At 40.2% G+C, this 22,378-nt stretch overlaps 1 protein-coding gene across 2 annotated transcripts in view; it reads right to left on the bottom strand.

Moving 5' to 3' along the window:
* MMRN1 (multimerin 1) overlaps window positions 1–15,231 on the bottom strand; it is a 62,913-nt gene extending 47,682 nt beyond the window's left edge. For both annotated transcript variants that reach the window (XM_038400236.2, XM_038400237.2), the window contains exons 1-2: window positions 14,731–15,231; window positions 12,070–12,762 (exon numbers count right to left, since the gene is read on the bottom strand). In XM_038400236.2, coding sequence (XP_038256164.1) covers window positions 12,070–12,762; window positions 14,731–14,828 — 791 coding nt within the window. In that variant the 5' untranslated portion in view covers window positions 14,829–15,231. The remainder of the gene's footprint in view (window positions 1–12,069; window positions 12,763–14,730) is intronic.
* Window positions 15,232–22,378: the final 7,147 nt, after the last annotated feature.

Below are 22,378 nucleotides of genomic sequence, written 5' to 3'. Positions count from 1 at the left end.
ATATTCTGTTTAATTCCAACAACTGCAAGAAAAAAGGGATATTTTTAAGTGGGGAGATGTGTATCCTGCTTTGGAGCAGTTCAATCAGCCCCCTTTCTATAAAGAAGACTAGCCTTGCAAAGTTATCATGAAAATTTACCAGCCTGCCGACAAAATCAGCTTGTTCATTGGGGAATTGTACCAAAGGCCATTGAAGTGAATGGGGGGGAGTATTTCTATGGGCTTTGGATCAGGCCCCTTATTACTAGGATGACTGATGCAAATGCTAAGTGAAATGTAATTTATCCAACCATCAAAAAAATGTTCATTTCCCTGGGGCGACTGGGAGAGTGGACATTTATGAGGCTGTAAGAACCACTTCCGTATCATGTTGCCACTGTAAATACATTACAAAGAAAAAAAAAGAACATCCACTGCCAGCTCTGCAACTTTGCTTCCATTTGCTTAGAAACACAGATGATGTGTCTGAACAATCCTTGCAACTGTTCCTAAATCCTGGCAAAATGCACACTCCTGCTAGCCAAAAGCCCAAAGGGCATGGATTTAGTTCTGCTCCCTTACTTGTTTTGTACCACTGCTGAAAAGGGGTTTATTTTTATCCACAAGTAAATTAGATTACTTAGCTTTTAACTGATGCGATATTGAATCTGCATTGAACCATGGGATTACTGTGTAGCTGAAGGAATACTAAAGGACCTAGATCTGGAGCATTAATTAAAGGCAACACATGGCTCTGTGATTGATTCAGCTGATATTCACTGTATACATTGCATGGAATAGTGTAGGAGATACAGAGCCTCAGTCTCCCCTACTTTGCACTTTGTGTCATCCTTTACACCAGTGCAAAATGATTGTAAAATGCTACCCAATGAGAATGGTAGCATATTACACCTGCTGTGCACCGATATATATGTCTCACCAAGATACAGGGCTGTGGAGAATCAGGCTCATAGGGTAGCAAAGTAAAATGCAGGAGTAGGGGTGGTGGGTCCAGCATTCTTACCATATTCCAACTTGTGAAACCTCATTGCATCTATGTAAATTCCCCTTACAATTTAAACTGGATATGAGATTCTTCACTTTCTTTCTCAGGCTCCAGTGCAGCAAAAGACTTAAGCACATAGTTAACATTAAGCATGTGAACCTTTCCATTGACATGCTTAAGTGCTTTGTTAAAGCCTGGCCCTATAGTGTTGTGTAGCATTATAGTGTGCAAAGAAATACTACTTTTTCTTAAGAAAAGGATGATTTTCCTTTCCTTGAGTCTCATCTTGCAGCCTTTACCACATTTAGCTATTCCACATTCATGCAGGTAATTTTCTACTGCCTTACACTTTTTATAGTTACTTGCACCTGTTCAAAAGAAGTGTAGAGTGAGTGTAGTATGCCAACTCTGGTATAAGTTAACCCTTGCATGTATTAGAAGTGGTTCCAGTTTAACTAAAGGTGTATTGTTAAATCAAATGTTAAAAAAGTACAAACCCTTCTGTGGCTAATTTTAAATTCATTGACTTATTGATTGATTTAGATACTTAAAGGAGTCCACACATAGGTCTGTGCCTGTTTTAATTATTTCATTTTAAAACAATTTTTCTTAAACAGGTACATGTTTTAATTCAGAAAAACTGAGAGAGAAGAATTCTGTTCCGGTAGCATTTTACACTCATTCTGCATAAACATAAATGCTAATCAAGGTGCAAGTCAGGGTAGAATCTGACTTCAATGGGACAGCTCATGTGAGAAAGGGTTGCAATGATTATGTCTTTTATTACAAAAAATTAACCTCATAATAAGTTTTCCCCATCTGAAAATAGTGTTATTCAAGGAACACTGTTAGGTTGAGTAACTGTTAGGTTGAGTAGGTCTTGAATTTAGATTATGTAGAAACAAGCCTATGATTAATAGAAATGTATCCATACTTTTTTTTTTTTAGAAAAGATTCCAGTGTGAATATTTCTTAGTTTGTTTGAAACAGCCTGCCAAGTATTTGTACTGAGAGAGTCTACACATTTATATAATGCAAATAAGCATACTCAGAGAACAGAAAGAAACATCACAGCATTTTGCTACCGCCCCATAGACCAAAAATGACAGGACCAATTTTTTCCCCCTCAGTGATTTTCTTGGTATCCAATGGGTGACACAATAAGAGGCTCTTCACCTGTTCCGTACCTAAAGACATGATGGATTCTCCATCGCCTGCACTCTTTGAGGCTATGTCCATACTATGAGCGAGGGATGGGATTCTCAGCTCAAGTAAACATTCTTATGCTAGCTCAATGAGAGCTAGGCAAGTGTAAACAGTAGCATAGTCGCACAGGCAGCAGTGGGGTGGCTTACCTATGCCGAATACACATCCACAGGGTTCAGGTGAGACTTTGTATTCAGCACGGCTGAGCCATGCTGCCACAGCCCATGCTACTGCGGCTATGTGGCTACCTATACTCACGCTAGCTCTCATTGAGCTAGCAGAATTGTGTGTACATGACCTGGGAATCACACCACTAGATCACAAGTGTAGATGCCATCGGAGCTAAGACTGGAGATCTTGTTAAAAGATATACTGTAACTCAAGCAAAAGTTATGGACTTGATGGGGAAATTATTGGATGAGGTTCTGTGGCCTGTATCATGCAGGTCAAAGCAGATAACTGTAATAGCCCCTTCTAGCCTTAAAATCTCTGATTTTATTAATCCTAATTGAAAAGGAAAAAAAATGCTTAAATGGCTAGAAATGGACTATAAACAGTGAAAGTGACTAGTCTATTTTCATTGTCCATGCTAAACAGAATGCAAAAAGGAAACTATATGTAAAGTAAATTTGCAGAATTCCTTCAGCTCAAATAGTTTGCATGTAATGGTACCACATGCAATGGAGGCTGTCTTTTAAATATGTAGTTTTTATTGTGAGAGAGAGCCCTCTTGTTGATCTAGAAGAATAGGGGACAATAAAGGTGTACAATTTGTTTTCTCAGGATTCAAGGCCCTGACATTTTGTCCTGCATTCTCCAAAACAGATGCTTTTCTGTCATCATTCATTTCCTTTGTCACACATAGCATGTTGAAATCTTGGACAATGAACAGTCCCTTTGTTTTATTCAAATTTTGATTTAACAGCATGAGCCATTAAATCTGCTTTCCAATGCTGCAGTGTCAATCCTCAGCTTCCACTCACCTATTAGCTGATCATCATTTCTAGAGATCAGTAAACTGGCTCAGATAAAATAAGGACCATCCTGTGACTGACATGTCAGGTAAGCTGGAGTGGGATTTGAGACCTTTACTCCATTATTTCAAAGTCCAACTGCCAGGTACGCCTGGCCTTTCCGAGCCCAGTCAAAATAACCAACATTTCCCGCAGTCAAAGTGTAAACTAACCATTCAAAACCACTTCCATTAGCCTAGTTTGAGAGTAAGCCCTCAAAATACAGCTGAGAAACCAACCTATATCAATTCTCTAAAAAGATCATAGTTACAGTTAAATTTGAGATAATTTCTCTCGAGTATTATCTCCCATAACCTAATCAGCCACAAGCATGAAGTCCCATATGCTATCATCCTTTTAACTTACTGCCTACTTTTGTAGATGATATTTACATTGCTTATGTTAAAACGTACCATAATGCTTAGTGGGACAAAGTTTCCCCTGGATAAACCCAAGTATCCCCCAATTACTTTGCTGGTTTGAGTACCATCACCTTCTCGGTAATAGTAGTTAGCAGTTCAATGTGACTGCATGGAGCTGAGGACAGGATAAGGCCCTGATGCAAAACTCATAGAAGTCAGTGGGAATTTTTCCAGGGACTTCAGTGGGCTTTGGATCAGGCCTTAGTACTTACTAGGAGCCCAAGCGGCAGAATCTTCCCTTCCTTCATTTTCAGTATGAAATTTGCCTTTTAAACCACTTTCAGCACACAAGAAACAGGAGGTAAAAGAAAGACCTTGTGAGAACATATGGGGATACCTAGCTGCTGTTCTTTTTTTTTTGACACATTTATTCTAAGAATTAGTGCATTAATTTTCTGAAGTGTTAATTGCATTCATATCTGTGAGAGTTCATATTTTCTGTGCAAATTCAAATAGATGTTACAGGTGCACCTGATAAGAAATACAGCAAAGAACTGTACGTCAGACCTATGTGAATGGTTTGAAACTAAATCCTAACATTAACTGGCCAATTTGTTAGTGTAATCTTAATCTGTATAATGGGAAGAAGTGACAATAACGTGAGAAACTTGCTGCTCACACGGAATGTGAAACAAAGCGCATGTTGACCATTAAGACAAAGGGCCTGTTGCTAAGAAAAGGCCTATTGTTAAGTGAACTAAACCCCTATCAAACTTTAAGAATAATTTTCAATAATAATGTTAAATTGTGCAGCCTTTACGAAGAGTGGAAAATTTAGTTTAGGAAGAGTAGAATGTTTCAGATAATATCCTGTGTATTAGAAGAAGTGTTTTTAACTGCAAAATGTACTAATCACATTACTATGGAAAGTCTTGATATTGCAATATGTACTTGGAAGTTTGCAACATGTACCAGAGAAAAGGAGGTATACGCAAGTGTCATGTGTAAAAAGGGAAGTTATGGCTTGACAACAATCTGTCTATAAAAGGTAAAGTTTGAGTTACTGATGCAACAGATAGTACTGGGACCAGACTATCATTCGTGTCATTGGTTGCAAGCTTTGGTTCCATAAAGATTAGGTATCATACACCTCTTCTTATTATAAGCTATTCTTAATAATATAGGCGACTTTATTAATAAAGGCAATTACGTTTGACTACTGCTGTCTCACGATTTTATTGTTACTAAGACCGAACCACTAAATACATATGTTCTTATGTGTTACCTTTATATATAGAATAAACAAACATCTATATCATTAAAGTAATTAGTATAATGGGGAGAGCGGGAGCAGTTATTACCACCTTAAATATATTGCAGACTTGAGAAAGCAAAACCATCTGCATTTAGAGCATCACTTCATCACAATCTGATCTGAAGAGGAAACTAAGTACCCCAATCTGGCCTCTTAACGAAGGCGCTAAGGGAAGAGCTATACCGAGAGTATTCCTCTGTAATAAATTTCTAGTTCGTGTTGCAAAAATGCGACTTGGAGAGATGGGTTGGATTCCTTTAGTACTGTATTTCCAATACCGTGGAAAACAGAGCCTGCTACTCCAATACCTTGTAATCTTAACCACCAGCCTGAGGCTTAGAAAACCTGTATTTTAGATGTTGCTGTTTTTCTAAGCCACAATGTTTGTTTTCAGCAATTAGCATTTTCACTTAAGTTTCATAATTACAGGGCAGCTCATGTAACACCTCCTTCTTTCCTTCCTGAGTGGTTGCAGGCAAAGATAAGTGATAGTTTTAGTGTTTAATGATACCTGCAGAGCAGAACTCCTCCAACAACCTCAGGTAGCCTTTACTGTCACTATGTGTGCCAAATCCCAAAAGTGACTCATCCCAAACTATATATTGTTGATATTTGTAATGTTAATATCACAACTGAACTACATCATCTGTCCATTCATTCCATGCATGGGGCAGTACTACTGGGAGTGATCATCCATAACATAACACTGTTGCAGTACTGATTCAAATAAATCAGTCTCCCATCACCTCCCTGAACTGTTTCAGCCCTATTCAACCTAGCTAAATGAAAAAGTCCATGCAGTGTGCAGGTTTTCCTTTGTCACCTTACAGAAGCATGTTTAGTGACCCATCAGTACTTAACCATACTAAACCTTTCACTTGTGCATTCATCAGTGACATTCTTGTAAGTATTCTCTGTTAAAGTTCTATTGGGACATTAGCATTTCCTTGCCACAGGGCTATAGTGACATATCAGGTAGTTACATGGACCAGCCATGGAGGTACATTATTACCCCTAATACCTAGCATATAACAAAGCAATGAGTTGGTGAAATAATGCCAGTACGTGGTTTAGCAATATGCTTTGGGCGCTAGGATCATAATGGAAGTAAATGTGCTCAGAATACACAGATAGGAAAATTAAAAACTGCTAGACCTGGGGATTAGAGACAAGGTTCAGGAATACCATCATGCTCCTTACACTACTGGAGAGGAATGGTATGTTGCAGAAGTACTCACTTAGGCTTTGGGAAGGAAAGTGGATGACCACTCACTCTTCAAGTATCTCCAGCTAGTTACGAGAGCAACCTTACACAGGAGGCCTCTCTCCATACAGACCGTTGTGAAAGTACAGTAATCACAGCCAGCAGATAAGATAAAAAGCAGGGCTTAAAATGGTGTGTCTTTAAAATACAGGGATATCTAAGGTCTTCTAAAATCCACTCAAGAATCTTTCTCCACTGAACTTAAAAATCCAAAAGGCCAGATTCACCACCATGTGCAACTCTGGTGATGCAAAGCGTCCATAAATGTGGCTTAACCAATTGATTAAACTAGGTTTATAGCTATTCTGTCATCGAAGCAGCCAGATTATACTGGTGAACATTGCACATCAGCTTTTATTTCTATGTATACTACACATTCCTCCATGTCAAAAACATCACAAAAAATATACAGGGAACTGCTGGGAATTTCAGAGCACTGGTTATGTCTAGGAATTGCTGCAGCACACACATTAGCTATGACAACTGAGCAAATCCATCATGGCTGTTGGGTTTATTAAACCTTTCTCTGCGTAATAGATGTAATAATAGCAATGAATAGCAGCATATTCGGAGTGGAAGGATAGGTTTATAGATGTCTCCGAGACCCTGTATGGATTAGCCAGCGACTGGCTCTGTACCCCCAGCATAATAAAATCATTACACTACCACTTGCAGTGAAATATTGCAGTAATCTAGCCTTTGTTGTAAATTAATACCCTCGAGTCATATTGAACCCCATGGTGTAGTTCCAAAACAACTCTTCATTTAATTTTTATTGTAACTTTCTTGCATATGGCATTTTAAGTACTTAAATGACAACTAGTCCTAAAACAGTAAATTGCTATCAATTCAGGGTTTGGTTTTTTTACAACACTTACAGCAATAAAGCCCTATAATAGTTGTCAACCAAGTGTTGTTAATATTAAACAGCAGCTCTCTCTCTGAGGCCCACTGAAAGTCAAATATAAGGTTTTGTGCTTCTATAGCACTTTCCATTTTAGGAACATAATTAAGTCCAATTCCTGAGACTGGTGGCCAGTCTGAATAGCCATGCTCAGCTTGGATATGGGAAAAGGATAGCAAGATCTGTTTAGCTGCACTCATACTGCTCTGCCCTCAAAGTCAATGGAGTTACTCTGAGCGTACACTAACTGAGAACAGAATTGGGCCCTAAATGATCACATATGTCATCCAGCAAGTCAATTTGAGCTGGAAAATTAGCTTTGGTGCAGGTTGTCCAGTCAACTAATATTTGTCTTATGTGGAATCAACAATAGTAATGTGCTTCACTAATTAATTAACTTAGTAGATAACAAGGAGACAGAGACAAGGTCTCTGACTATAATCCAGTTCTGAGCAATGTTCAACTGTGTGTGTCAGGCTCCATTTTTCACTGCTCAGGCTCAGGCTCTAATTAGCCAGCACTCATTTAGTGTTCAATTATGGAAGCCCTGTGGTATGGAATACCCACTAACTTAAAGACCTAAACCCTACTCTGTCACTCAGAAACTAGTTTGAGTGGTTGGTAACCTTTGGTATAGCGATGAGACGTGGCAAAAAGTATTAATACTGTTCAATGGATACATTATGTCCCTCTTTGAGACTCATTTCTTCTGCATGGCCTCCAAGAAAAGAACTACATTGAACCTAATACAAAATCAACCAAACCTCTAATTAGTTTTTCCCCTCTGAGTTTCTCTGTGAGTCCCATCTTCAAAGGGTCATCCAGTGAAAGTGAAGATGGCTATTCAAGAGAAATACAAGGAAATATTTTTTCACAGGATGTACAATTAGACTGTGGAACTCACTGAGGCCAAGAGCTTGGCCAAATTCAGAAATGCTTTAGCCATTTATATGGATAACATGAAAATCCAGAAATATAAAAGGAACTGCTTAAAAAAAAAAGGTTATAAAGGAACAAAAACCCTTATGTATTACGGCTTATTAGGGGAGAGGAGGAAATTCTTTTTGAAGCAAGTTATCCCATAACTGCCTACTGCAACACTTTTTGCACCTTCCTCTGGAGCATCTGGTCCTGGCCACCACTGCACATAGGCTACTGAACTAGATAGGCCACTGCTCTGATCCGGTACGTTAGTGCCTATGTTTCGTGTTTCTGTCTACTAGGAGTTGAAGCTCTTTAGCACGAGCACGTTCTTCATTGTGCATCATGTAGTGTTGAGCACATTACTGTCAGTTAACAGATATTACCCTGCCATTAGATATTATCATGAATGCCCCAACTAAAGGGCCAATAACTTAAATCTCAATGTATCTAGTAAGCATTTACCACATTTACATAACTACATTAGGCTAGAAAATAACATTTTAAAGTGGCTAATCCAGTTTTTAATTCTATTTCTGTGTAGGATCCCTTTGTTTTTGGGTTGCCACAGTGTTTGACTTTCTGCTATTTTTTTTAAATGGATTTTTATAGTGAATTTTATTTTGCTTTGATTTTCTAGCATGAAGGGGCCTGGTGGTGGGAGTATTCTATAAATAAAGTGATCACTAATGATAATTTAGTACCAAATTATTTAAAACTATGATAAACTTAATAAAAAATATTCCTCATAAGCATATGCATACACAAAACAAACCAGCACACAGCAAACTAATGGAATTTTTCCAAAATTTGATTTTGACCATTTTTTGGACAAAATTTTGGATACCGACCAAAAGGAATGAATTTATGAAAATGCTTGTGAAAAACAGGCATTTTTGCATGCTGTAATGTACATGTAAATATGCAAAATAACTTTATTGTCCAAATGTCTTCTGGGACAGTGATTACATTCAGATAATCAAGGTTAGGTATCACTGAGGGAATTTCCATTTGACAGCACTAGAAACCAAGTTCCTCCTTCCATCAAATATGTCACTTTTTAATATGATAAATAAACTTATGTTTTTTCCCCTATTATCTCTTCCCCTTCGTCAAGGTCTCTGTCTATTTTGCACAAACCTTTTGACAGCAGTGTGCCGGTACATATGCTAACAGAGTGGGTTGCTGTGAAGGGTATGATGGCCGCTAGCTTATACAAGGTCACTGAAAGAGTGCATTTCAAACTGAATGTAACAAAAGATGGATGTGCCCATTCAAAATAAAGTAAAGGGCAAGTTGGATTTCTAAGGTAGCATAAAGATATGCACTTTAAGCTACTAAAAACCGCTATTGATGTATTTGTGCTATGCTCATGTGTTACACATTGAATGAAACTCAAAGAAAGCCGTATGTATTGACATCAAGTTTTACAGTGTGCCATTCTATTTTTATTTAACACCTTCCTGCAAAAAAGAGTTAGCTGTAATCATGTTTAAGTCCTTTGTGGGAATGCTAAAAACCCACATTTATTAAAAATAGTTAATACTTAGCTCTTAAATAGCACTTTCATCTTTCAGTTGATATCACAGTGCTTAACAAAGGGGGTCAGTATCAGAACCCCCAATGTTAGATGGGGAAACTGAGGCAGAGATGAAATGACTTGCCTAGGGTCACCCAGCAAGCCAGTCGCAGAGCCAAGACTAGAACCCCAATCTCCTTAAATTGTTGTAAACATATCATAGTTATGACTAGACTGATATTATGGGACTATAGAATGAGAAGCAGAATATTAACCATTCTACCTGAAAGACCATAAGGATGAAATCTAATCCTGTACTGTAAGAGTTAGCTCAGAGTGACAGGTCATGCAGCTTGAGTTTGGCATTCTGATCCATCTTATTGCCCTATACTGCAACTCATCCCTGTAGTATCTGAATGTGATATTCAATTCTTGCTATGCAACTTCACTTGCTGCATGGAGTCTGAGCAAAACAAGATATTTGTGTTGAGAAGTAGCGTAGTCCTCAAGTAACCCCACTAACTTTTATGGGGCTATTCATGGAAAAAAGGTACTATTTAACATGAGGTATAGTAACTTCTAATTTTGGATCACATCCAGCCCTGATGGGTGTGACTTCAGTGAACTCACTTGCTCCAGGGCTGAATTTGATCCTCTATATCCATTTCCCCCATCTACAAAATAGCGACAATATACACCTACTCCATGGTGGTATTGTGAACATTAATTGAAATTTGTGGAATACTGCAAAGGGAGGTCTGCCGGAGTTGGCTATGGCTGTTTTTGAGGGGTTTAGAAAAGCTGAGAAATGCCACTTCCTAGTCAGTAGTTACACCAGCTGGAAGCTGAATTAATGTGGAAAAGCCTATGGACTTCAGTTTTATCAAGAGTTAAAGCTGTCACCTATTTCTTGATTGAAACAAACATGAAATTGGTGATACAGTTCCATGATCTCTCACCAATAGAGTGATCAGGTTTAACTTCAGTTTACCTAGCCCACTGTGACAAGGAGTTTGTTATAACCCATTACTTCGAAAACTTCAATGGAATATTGCTTCTATGGAAGTGCTCTCCTTACTGTAATCTCCTCTTAGGTTAAACCAAATTGACTTTGGTCATTTGTGTCTGTTATCACTTGTACACAGATCCTGCTCCAAAGCCCAGTAAGGTCATTGCCAAAAGATTTCAGATCAGATCATAATGTGTGTGGAGATGTTTAAGAGTTCAATTATGTTTAAAATTAAAGAGAAAAACAAGTCTACATTTTTAGTGTTATGTAAATAAAGCACTGTAGAAAAGGAAACCTCTATTGTATAGCCACACAGCAATAGATATTCCTGAAAAATAGCAACACTTTGCATCATTCCGCCAAATATCCAAACTCTTAACAATTAAGGAAGCCTCAACACTTCATTAAGGTAAGTAAAGATTATTGTCCCCATTTAAAGTTTAAGAAATTGAGGCAAACAAGTTAACTGACTAGGGTGACCAGACAGCAAGGGTGAAAAATCAGGACAGGGAGTGTGTGTTGGGGGGTGGGAGGGAGTGGTGGCAATAGGAACCTACATAAGAAAGACCCAAAAATTGGGACTGTCCCTATAAAATTGGGACATCTGTTCACCCTATAAGTGACTCACCCAAGCGAGTCTGCCCAGTGGTGAGATTATTTACTAAAAAAAAGTTGGTCTAACAAGTACCCAGTCATGAATGCTAACTGTGCTGCAATGCCACTTGGTTTGGCTTTCAATTAAAATGTTTTATTTGGCATCCTCATATTTTAATAGTTTGTGATCCCTTTAACAAAAGAGACCAGGTGGGTGAGGTATTATCTTTTATTGGACCCATTTCTGTTGGTGAGAGACCCAAAAAGAAGTGGGTCCAATAGGAGATACTACTTCACCCACCTTATTTCTAATGTCCTGGGACCAACATGGCTTCACCACCACTGCATCTCCTTTAAGAGGGGCAGTTCAAGAACACAAATCCAAACATTTTTTAAAAGGCCTCTATGTTTGTGCACCCAAAGTAGTGGTGTGCAGTCTCTTGAACCCACAAAAATGCAAGTTTTCGAGAAGGAGAATTTAGACACCACACTGCTCAATACGAGTGCCTAAAACAGCAGGTATACACCATCTACAATAAAATGTGTGTTGTGGGCAGCTATTTAAAATCTTGAAGTATATTGACCACAGATAATTAGGTTATTCCATCTTCCATTCTAGTCATACGTGACAATGAGGACTTGCACATTGGGTTTAAAATAATAAGCATGACAGGCTAAAACTCTGTAGTCTTTACTCAGCCACTACAATGGGCATGATGTTAAGGGCCAAGGGAACTTGGCAATCATAAGTTTGCAGTTGTGGGTGCATGGACTTGGATACACTGAGTATAGACATACCCTGAGTAAGGACTACAGATGTTGGCCCTGGCTCACCCCTCCCCGCCCAGCCATCCTCAAATCCAAGTCCTATTGAAGTCAATAGGAACTGTGCCTTTGATTTCAGTAGGACCAGGGTATGGTCCATGGCCTTTATAAGCAGTTCATAAGATGAGAATAAAATAAGTAGCTTTCCTTACTTTCCTCGGGTAGTTTCAAAGCCAGATTTTTTGAAGTCAGCATCCTTCTTAGTGCTGGTGGCACTGTAGTACGACAGCCTGGGAGATCTGTTCCCTGTTCTTTGCTGGCTTTTAACAACCCCTTGTTGGGGAGGTATCTTTCTAGGAGTGCTCTGTGGAAAGCTCCCTGTGCTGTTGGATAGGGCTCCTTGCTTAGCATTAGCACCACCACGATTGCTGTTTCCACTGGACTGTATTGTAGGGGTAGAGGTTTTCTTCTCCTGGGTCCCTGGCAAGGTTTTCAATCCCTGAACCTCTTCTATGGGTGCAGGGGTGATTTTCACAGCATGTTCCCATGATGTACTTGCTGCAGCTGTTTGGATCTCAGAAGGGGTGGATATAGGGGTTGCCATCAGGTTTCTGAGGCTGTGTGTTGCAGTAGGAGGTGAAGTCAAGTCTGCATGGCTTGGTTGGGTTTCGCCATTCCTAGTTATGGGCCAGGGCTTGCCAGTGGTAGCAGATTCCAGGCTGCCACTCTGTAAGTGAGACAGAAGCAATAAGAAGATTATCTCCTTCATCCTGTGTTGGTTTGTAAGAGTCACACAATGTCTTGCATGTATTCCTTGTGTGAGGATCCTGCAGCCGCCTTCTCCTCCTGCTGAGGCAAGGCTCTCAGAGCGAACCTGCACGGAGAGTGCTCTGCCAGTTTTGTTTCTGCAAAAGAGGAAACAGGTTTTTAGTGTTTCAAAACCGACTGAGGAAGCTCAATTTCCTGTTTCTCTGCAACCTGTGCCCCCTTACAGGGCTGGAGCCTGGAAGGCTTAGGGGAAAGAAAGAAAAAAGGGTTATCTGCTGAAGCTACGGGATGAAGATTAATGGCACAATGTGTACGTGGAAACATTGACAGTGAAGTTAGTTTGAGGGGGGTTGGGGGGAAACAAACCAGTTAAGTAATTTCCCTTTCCATGTATCCATCCACAGAACATGAGTTACTTGTCAAATGTGCCACTTCGCTGATCATATTTTTACTGTGAACTTGCTATTGAGTTCCCTAGAAAAGAACTTGGATGGACTTCAATACATTGGTACATTATGTAATGTTTGTCATGTTTCTCACTGGAGTTTGAATACTCAAGCAAACAACTGTTGCAGGAATGGAGCTGGTAGGGAAGAGATTGCCTTTGCACTAGACTGAAAAAGTATAAATGAATAGAATAACTTTATCTACATGCTATGAGCCGGTACCTGGCCCCTTCCTTGTAACACTACCCTGTAAGACCAGAACACTTTGACGTTTATGACAAGGAGTACTATAGTTATTATGGATGCATTAGCGGTAACTCCAGAGTTGAGGTTGCATTCAAATTTTGCATTTAAGGCCTTTTAATATTTAAAAATTGAATTTAATCTCAAAATTTAATATATGCTCTTTGTGGGTCAACTGAATTTTCTATAATAGTTTTGGTCAAAGATTTACTAACTTTAGCAGAGGAAACTTTTCTGAATGAACCTACTTTGAATTTTTCCCTACACTTATAAAATGTCCCCCATCCTCTAACTGAAGAGCCACAGCAACTCACACACACACACACACACACACACACACACACTTCCATTGCAACTCTGACACAGGCTATTTCTGAAAACGTTAACTTTAAACAGACTTATTCCCTGTCCTCATTATAACCTGCTTGATCTCTGGGATGAAAAGCCAGTGGACATTTTGAGTTCTACTGGCTACTTTCGTCCTCTGATGCTGCCAGCCTGACTCCCTCTGTCTCCACTCAGCACAGAGACCATGAGGAGCTAAGGAAGAAAAACAGGCAGCAGTAGGTATTAAAGAGAGCTTTGGGAGCCATAGGGGACAGACTGAAGATCTGTCAGCCATGAAAGGTAGAGTGGGGCAGTCAGTGAATAATGGGGCTACGTAAAAGATTCCTGCCTGTGTGTCAGGCTGATGGAGGGAATCAAGTCTTTACGTGGTTCATACAGACTCAGCTCCCCTTAGCACTGATGATGTCTTGACTTCACAGTACAGCAGGCAACAGTGAACTAAGGGACCAAGGGGGGAGTTAACAGGGTGCTCTACTCAGCACTAGACTGGCTCTTCCTCCTGGTCACTGTGGGGAAGGGCTCACTAGGTCAACACCCTTTCCCGCAGTTGCACACAAGCCCACACCTCTCTCTCACTCCACAAGCTGCTACTGCCTCTTTGTGGCTCAGCCCTCCAGCCAGGTCACGGGATGCATTTTGCCCTCCTGGGGTTAGAAAGTCTGTCTTTACCAGCAGCCTTAGGCAGTCTTCCCACTCCCTGCTTCACAGTGCCACTCTCTCAGCAGCTGGCAGGGAAACCTGGGCCCACTCTCTCCTCCAGGTTCTAGCTCAGGGAGCCGCTAGTCAACAGTCAAGGTCTGGTCTTTTCTAGACCATTACTGCCTTTCCCTGAGCCCTGGCTTGCCTTCCCTTGACTCCAGATTTGTCAGCTTAAACACACCTCCTTTTTCCAAAGCAGTAACTACACAATTTCCTACCAGCCCCCTTTTGCTTCCAATCTCCTGTCTCTATAGTCCCAGCCCAGCTTGTTTCTCCTCAGGTGGGCTCCTTCATTCAGTCAGGGGATTACTTGGCCACCTGATTCCTCTCAGCTGTGGCTTGTTGGGTTATGTAAAGGTTCAGACTCACCCCTGCAGTGCCTCCTGCTGGTAGTCAGTGGGAATTAGCTCATCCAGCACTGGAGCATCCTCTGCAGGCCAGCGATCCGCTTTATTGCCAGCCCCCATGTCCCTCCCAGAACCCAGTGCCCCTTTCTCTGGGGTCCTGCCCCCTCGCAGTACCCACACACTCTCAGGTTTTGGGTCTCCCCACCCAGGGGAACCCCTCTCCTTTAATCCCACCTCACCTCAGTTTTGGCAACTGCCAATCCCCACTTAGCCCCTTATATCAGGGCCAAACTGCAGTGTATACACCACTCAACACCAGCAATGGGGTTTGGACCTGCTGCCTCCGCCTACCCATGGGCTGTCCCTCTGCAACCCTGTACCTATTCAGCCTGTAGTCAGGCCTGCAGCCTGAGACTTTCCAGGCTGAAGCTCCCAGCTCCTCTGGCCCTTCCCCGGTCTAGGTGTCCTGCTTGGCACCTTGCAGCCAGGCCCTTCTTTCTCCCTCCCCAGGCAGAGAGAGACTGACTGGGTTCCTGGCTCATAGCCTCTTATAGGAGCCAGCTGGGCCTGACTGAGCTGGCCACATGCTGCTGCTGCTCCCTTAATCTGGCTCGGCTTTTCCCCACAGCCTCAGCCCTCTCCCCAGGCTGGGCTCAGCCCTGTCAGGGCCAGAGCGGGTAACCACCCCATGACAGGTTAATTAGCCCCCTCTCAGACTCCATCAACCCTTTCCAGGCAAGGGTGGGGTAAACATCACATCACAGGAAGGAATGAAACAGAGAGAGAGTGTGTATGAGAGAAAGTGTGTGTGGTTGTGAGTGTGTGTGTGTGTGTGCGCGCAGCGGTGGCCCGTCCATATAGGCAAACTAGGCGGTTGCCTAGGATGCCAAGTTAAATGGGGTTCCAAATTTGAGGAAAAAATAAAATGAAAAAAAATACAAATAAAATAATGAAGATGTCATAATTTCAATTCCCGTGTGCATACGGCGGGAATATGAATTATCATTCATTTCTCTACATTTCTGAGAATTTATTAATATGCCAAATCTTTTATTTACTGCAAACCTAAATAACATTTTAGTGATTTTGTTTTTCAATTTGCGACATAGAGTCAAGATGACCCACTCCACAAGTTTGATAAGCAATAACTCAGCCACAATGAAACACATCCGCCAGTGGCAAGAGCTGCAATGGTAGTGACACCTAACTCGAATATACATCAAGGTCGCATAGCCGGAAATTCATGTAGAGTGGAGATATTGCACGTTGATACATGTCAAACGCTCGTTTTAACACACGTCACAGGTAGACGGTTAAGAATTGAGCGAATACTGTGGAAAAATGTGTTTCTTCTTGTCAAAGAATAAAGAATAATGTCTTTCAGCAGAATAAATCCAAAATGTGAGTATCTTTAAGGTGGATTAAACCTTAGCGTTATTATCGGGCTGTATAATTATGAACTTTTCTTTGTTATAACTGGTTCACGTGAAATAAATAAGGTTCATAAAAGAAAAGTAACAGCGTTAACACTTAATAGACTATGAAAGTGATGATGTCACACTCCAAGAGGGTAACCGTGAGGAAGGGGATTACTTTCCAAACAACTGGCATTGGGTTAAAACTTTGAAAAAGGTAATTTTGTTTCCATGTAAATGCTGTAACTAACTATTTTAATAGATAAGTGAGTGTATGTTACTAATCAATGAACATTTTACCAGTGAAAAGACATGTTGGAATGGCTGCAATGTGGTTTAAATTGCCAACCATGTGGTGTGTCAGCCATCCTTAACGCTATAATGCTTGGTTTCAGAGTAGCAGCTGTGTTAGTCTGTATTCGCAAAAAGAAAAGGAGTACTTGTGGCACTTTAGAGACTAACAAATTTATTAGAGCATAAGCTTTTGTGAGCTACAGCTCACTGCATCGCTATAATGCTTGCAGTCGAGAGCCCTGTACATAACAATATTCAAATGCCCCATGGCAGAAAGGGGAAAAAGAAAACTCTCAGGAGCTGAGTATCATAAACGAAAGGCTGAGAAGGAAAAGGACCAAGCAAAAAAGCAGGGATCCTTCCTGAAATATCTTCTCTTTAATCCAAATAAATAAGGAAGCAGTTCACAGCATCCAGATGAAGGAATTTTACTTGGAGAGGAGGTTAGCTCACATCCACATAGAAGCCATTTGGAACATCAAGATGAAGGTATATTACTTTGAGATGAGGGTAGCTCACATCCACAAAAAAGCAGTTTGGAAACTCAAGATGATGGAAACTTACTTCTAGATGAAGGCAGCTCACAGCTTCAGACCTATATGGAAATGGAGAAAATTTATTCACCTTTAGACACATGCAGAAATTGAAGTAAATGAAGTAGAAGGAAGAAAGGATGAGGAAGTTACAAACAAATTACAGTATGGGGATTCATGGACCAGACGTGATGACAGTGTGCGGCAAATTCTCATGGAACATGAACCCGAACAAGTTCATGAATTTCCCTTCCTTAAGGATGGAAATAAAAGAAAATTCTCTGCTCAGCATTACATGAGGAAACTCATTAATGGGGAAGAAATTAATCGAAACTGGTTACAATATTCACTGTCACCGTGTTTTGCTTTTGCTGCAAGTTGTTTAGAAATCAAGCAATTGGTACATCACTTACTGAAAATGGTTTGAAGGACTGGAGAAACATATCTTCAATTCTCCCTTCACATGAAAAGTACAGAACATTTGGAATGTTTTCAAAATTGGAAAGAACTTGAATTACAATTGAAAAAAGGAAAAACTATCGATGAAGAAAATTTATATGTGATCAAGGAAAAAGAAGAATATTGGCAGCAAAGATTAGAGCGTCTGATTGCTTTAGTGGGAGTTCTCAGAGGGCAAAATTTAGCATTCCGTGGCCATGGTAGAAATGAAAAATTATGCACTCCAGGTAATGGAAACTTTTAAAAATTTGTTGAATACCTAGCTTTGTTTGATCCGGTCATGAAGGAGCATCTACATAAAATAACTGATCATGAAACACAGGTTCACTACTTAGGAAAAAAATATACAGAATGAACTGATTCAAATCCTAACAAATGCCATTAAAAAGAAAATTGTAGAAGCTGCCATTCTGCAAAATGCTTTTCAATAATACTGGACTGTACACCAGATATGAGTCATGTTGAACAAATGACGATCATTCGTTTTGTGGATATGTAAAAGTCTGCAGATGAAGATAATGTTGAAGTGCTCATAAAGGAACATTTTCAGGGTTTCATACCACTGAAGGAGATGACCGGAGCATTTATGACTGAAACTATTCTACAAGAGCTTGAAATAATGTCATTATCTGTTGAAAATGTATGTGGCCATAGCTATGATAATGGGAGTAATATGAAGGGTAAAGACAATGGTGTGCAAAGGAGAATGATGGAAATCAACCCTCGGGCTTCTTTGCAGTGTGCACTCTCTGAATTTGGTTGTCAATAGGGCTAGTAGATGCTGTTTGGAGGCAAGCAGTTTCTTTGACCTGGTGCAACGTGTTTATGTGTTTTTCTCAGGCTCAACATGCCATTGGGAGATTCTGACTCGCCATGTGAATTCCCTAACTGTGAAACCACTTAGTCAGACAAGATGGGAAAGTCACATTGATGCTTTGAAGCCTCTTTGCTATGAATGTGGAAACATTTATGTTGCCCTAATTGAAATTTCTGATGATACTACCTTTACTGGATCATCTGGCAATATGGCACGTTCAGGTGCAGAAGCTCTTGCAAATGGCCTTTCAAAGTTCAAATTTGTGAGTTCACTCATTTTGTGGAATAATATCCTTTTCAAGATTAACCTCACTAATAAGCAGCTTCAGGAAAAGAACTTGAACATATATTCTGCTATTCAAAAACTGCAGCAAACAAAAAATATTCTGGGAGAATTGAGAAATGATGAAGGGTTCGAAAGAACACTGGTAGATTCTCTCGAATTTGCTTAAGAAACAAACTTTCCAACAGAATTTGAACCAGAGCCAGTTCGCATTTGGGAAAAGAAACAGCAGTTTTCGTATGAAAGACGAGGCACACCCATTCAGAACCCAAAACAAAAGTTCAAAGTGAATTTCTACTTCATAGTCCTTGATACTGCTATTCACTCAGTTGACAAAAGATTTCAACAGATGCAGCAGGTAGAGTCAGCATTTGGCTTTCTATATGATATTCACAGCTTGCAAAAGAAAACAGCAAACCAGATAAGAGCATTTTATATAAAACGGGAGTTGGCATTGACTCATGAAAATTCAAAAGACATTGATGCTACAGATTTGTGTAGTGAGCTTCAGGCTTTTTCAAGATTATGACTGTCAACAGATGGCTTAGGCAGTGGTGCTATAAGGAGGGCTTTGGGATGTATGGCCACTGGGAGGCATTCATGGACAGAGGACAGTTCTCTCGGGATGGACTTCATCTGAGTAGGGAAGGAAATAGACTTCTAGGATGGAGGCTGGCACAACTGATAAAGAGAGCTTTAAACTAGGAATTTGGGGGAGATGGTTGGGAGATGTCCAGGTAATCTCCACGCCAGATTTTAGCATTGAGAGGGAAGAAGATGAAGTAAGAAAGGATACAGCCGTGGGTAGGAGAATGTATATAAGGAGCGAGGGCAGTGTGGATACTAGTCTAATAGGTTATAGTGGCTGTAGAATGACTGTGCCTAATAGGGTACAAAATGTGAGCGAGGCCAAACAGTAAAAATTAAGATGTTTGTACACCAATGCAAGGAGCCTAGGTAACAAAATGGAGGAACTAGAGCTACTGGTGTAGGAAGTGAAACCAGATATTATAGGGATAACAGAAACATGGTGGAATAGTAGTCATGACTGGACTACAGTTATTGAAGGGTATGTGCTGTTTAGGAAAGACAGAAATAGAAGTAAAGGTGGTGGAGTAGCATTGTATATCAATGATGAGGTAGAATGTAAAGAAATAAGAAGCGATGCAATGGATAAGACAGAGTCCGTCTGGGCAAAAATTACATTGGGGAAGATAACTAGTAGAGCCTCTCCTATGATAGTGCTTGGGATGTGCTATAGACCTCCGGGATCTAAATTGGATATGGATAGAGCCCTTTTTAATGTCTTTAATAAAGTAAATACTAATGGAAACTGCGTGATCATGGGAGACTTTAACTTCCCAGATATAGACCGGAGGACCAGTGCTAGTAATAATAATAGGGCTCAGATTTTCCTAGATGCGATAGCTGATGGATTCCTTCATCAAGTAGTTGCTGAACCGACTAGAGGGGATGCCATTTTAGATTTAATTTTGGTGAGTAGCGAGGACCTCACAGAAGAAATGGTTGTAGGGGATAATCTTGGCTCAAGTGATCATGAGCTAATTCAGTTCAAACTGAACCGAAGGATTAACAAAAATAAATCTGCAACTAGAGTTTTTGATTTCAAAAGGGCTGACTTTCAAAAATTAAGGAAATTAGTTAGGGAACTGGATTGGACTGAAGAACTTATGGATCTAAAGGTAGAGGAGGCCTGGGATTACTTTAAATCAAAGCTGCAGAAGCTATCAGAAGCCTGTATCCCAAGAAAGGGAAAAAAATTCATAGGCAGGAGTTGTAGACCAAGCTGGATGAGCAAGCATCTTAGAGAGGTGATTAAGAAGAAGCAGAAAGCATATAGGGACTGGAAGATGGGAGGGATCAGCAAGGAAAGCTACCTTATTGAGGTCAGAACATGTAGGGATAAAGTGAGACAGGCTAAAAGTCGAGTAGAGTTGGACCTTGCAAAGGGAATTAAAACCAATAGTAAAAGGTTCTATAGCCATATAAATAAGAAGAAGTGGGGCCGCTAAACACTGAGGATGGAGTGGAGGTTAAAGATAATCTAGGCATGGCCCAATATCTAAACAAATACTTTGCCTCAGTCTTTAATGAAGCTAAAGAGGATCTTAGGGATAATGGTAGCATGACAAATGGGGATGAGGATATGGAGATAGATATTACCATATCTGAGGTAGAAGCGAAACTCAAACAGCTTAATGGGACTAAATTGGGGGGCCCAGATAATCTTCATCCAAGAATATTAAAGGAATTGGCACCTGAAATTGCAAGCCCATTAGCAAGAATTTTTAATGAATCTGTAAACTCAGGAGTTGTACCGAATGATTGGAGAATTGCTAATATAGTTCCTATTTTTAAGAAAGGAAAAAAAAGTGATCGGGGTAACTACAGGCCAGTTAGTTTGACATCTGTAGTATGCAAGGTCCTGGAAAAAATTTTGAAGGAGAAATTAGTTAAGGATATTGAAGTCAATGGTAAATGGGACAAAATACAACATGGTTTTACAAAAGGTAGATCGTGCCAAACCAACCTGATCTCCTTTTTTGAAAAAGTAACAGATTTTTTAGATAAAGGAAACGCAGTGGATCTAATTTACCTAGATTTCAGTAAGGCGTTTGAAATCATGCCACATGGAGAATTATTAGTTAAATTGGAGAAGATGGGGCTCAATATGAGCATCAAAAGGTGGATAAGGAATTGGTTAAAGGGGAGACTGCAACGGGTCCTACAAAGGCGAACTGTCAGGCTGGAGGGAGGTTACCAGTGGAGTTCCTCAGGGATCAGTTTTGGGACCAATCTTATTTAATCTTTTTATTACTGACCTTGGCACAAAAAGTGGGAGTGTGCTAATAAAGTTTGCAGATGATACAAAGCTGGAAGGTATTGCCAATTCAGAGAAGGATCGGGATATTATACAGGAGGATCTGGATGACCTTGTAAACTGGAGTAATAGTAATAGGATGAAATTTAATAGTGAGAAGTGTAAGGTTATGCATTTAGGGATTAATAACAAGAATTTTAGTTATAAGTTGGGGACGCATCAATTAGAAGTAACGGAAGAGGAGAGGACCTTGGAGTATTGGTTGATCATAGGATGACTATGAGCTGCCCATGTGATATGGCTGTGAAAAAATGCAGTTTTGGGATGCATCAGGAGAGGCATTTCCAGTCGGGATAAGGAGGTTTTAGTACCATTATACAAGGCACTGGTGAGACCTCACCTAGGATACTGTGTGCAGTTCTGGTCTCCCATGTTTAAAAAGAATGAATTCAAACTGGAGCAGGTACAGAGAAGGGCTACTAGGATGATCCGAGGAATGGAAAACTTGTCTTATGAAAGGAGACTTAAGGAGCTTGGCTTGTTTAGCCTAACTAAAAGAAGACTGAGGGGAGATATGATTGCTCTCTATAAATATATCAGAGGAATAAATACAGGAGAGGGAGAGGAATTATTTAAGCTCAGCACCAATGTGGACACAAGAACAAATGGGTATAAATTGGCCACCTGGAAGTTTAGACTTGAAATTAGACGAAGGTTTCTAACCATCAGAGGAGTGAAGTTTTTGAATAACCTTCCAAGGGAAGCAGAGGGGGCAAAAGATCTATCTGGCTTTAAGATTCTACTCGATAAGTTTATGGAGGAGATGGTATGATGGGATAATGTGATTTTGGTAATTAATTGATCTTTAAATATTCAGGGTAAATAGGTCTAATCCCCTGAGATGGGATATTAGATGGATGGGATCTGAGTTACTCAGGAAAGAATTTTCTGTAGTATCTGGCTGGTGAATCTTGCCCATATGCTCAGGGTTTAGCTGATCGCTATATTTGGGGTGGGGAAGGAATTTT

The sequence above is a fragment of the Dermochelys coriacea genome, chromosome 4 (assembly GCF_009764565.3).
Source record: "Dermochelys coriacea isolate rDerCor1 chromosome 4, rDerCor1.pri.v4, whole genome shotgun sequence".
Taxonomy (NCBI): Eukaryota; Metazoa; Chordata; order Testudines; family Dermochelyidae; genus Dermochelys; species Dermochelys coriacea.
Note: the sequence above shows the minus strand (reverse complement) of the source record. Positions and strands in the feature narration are given on the sequence as shown.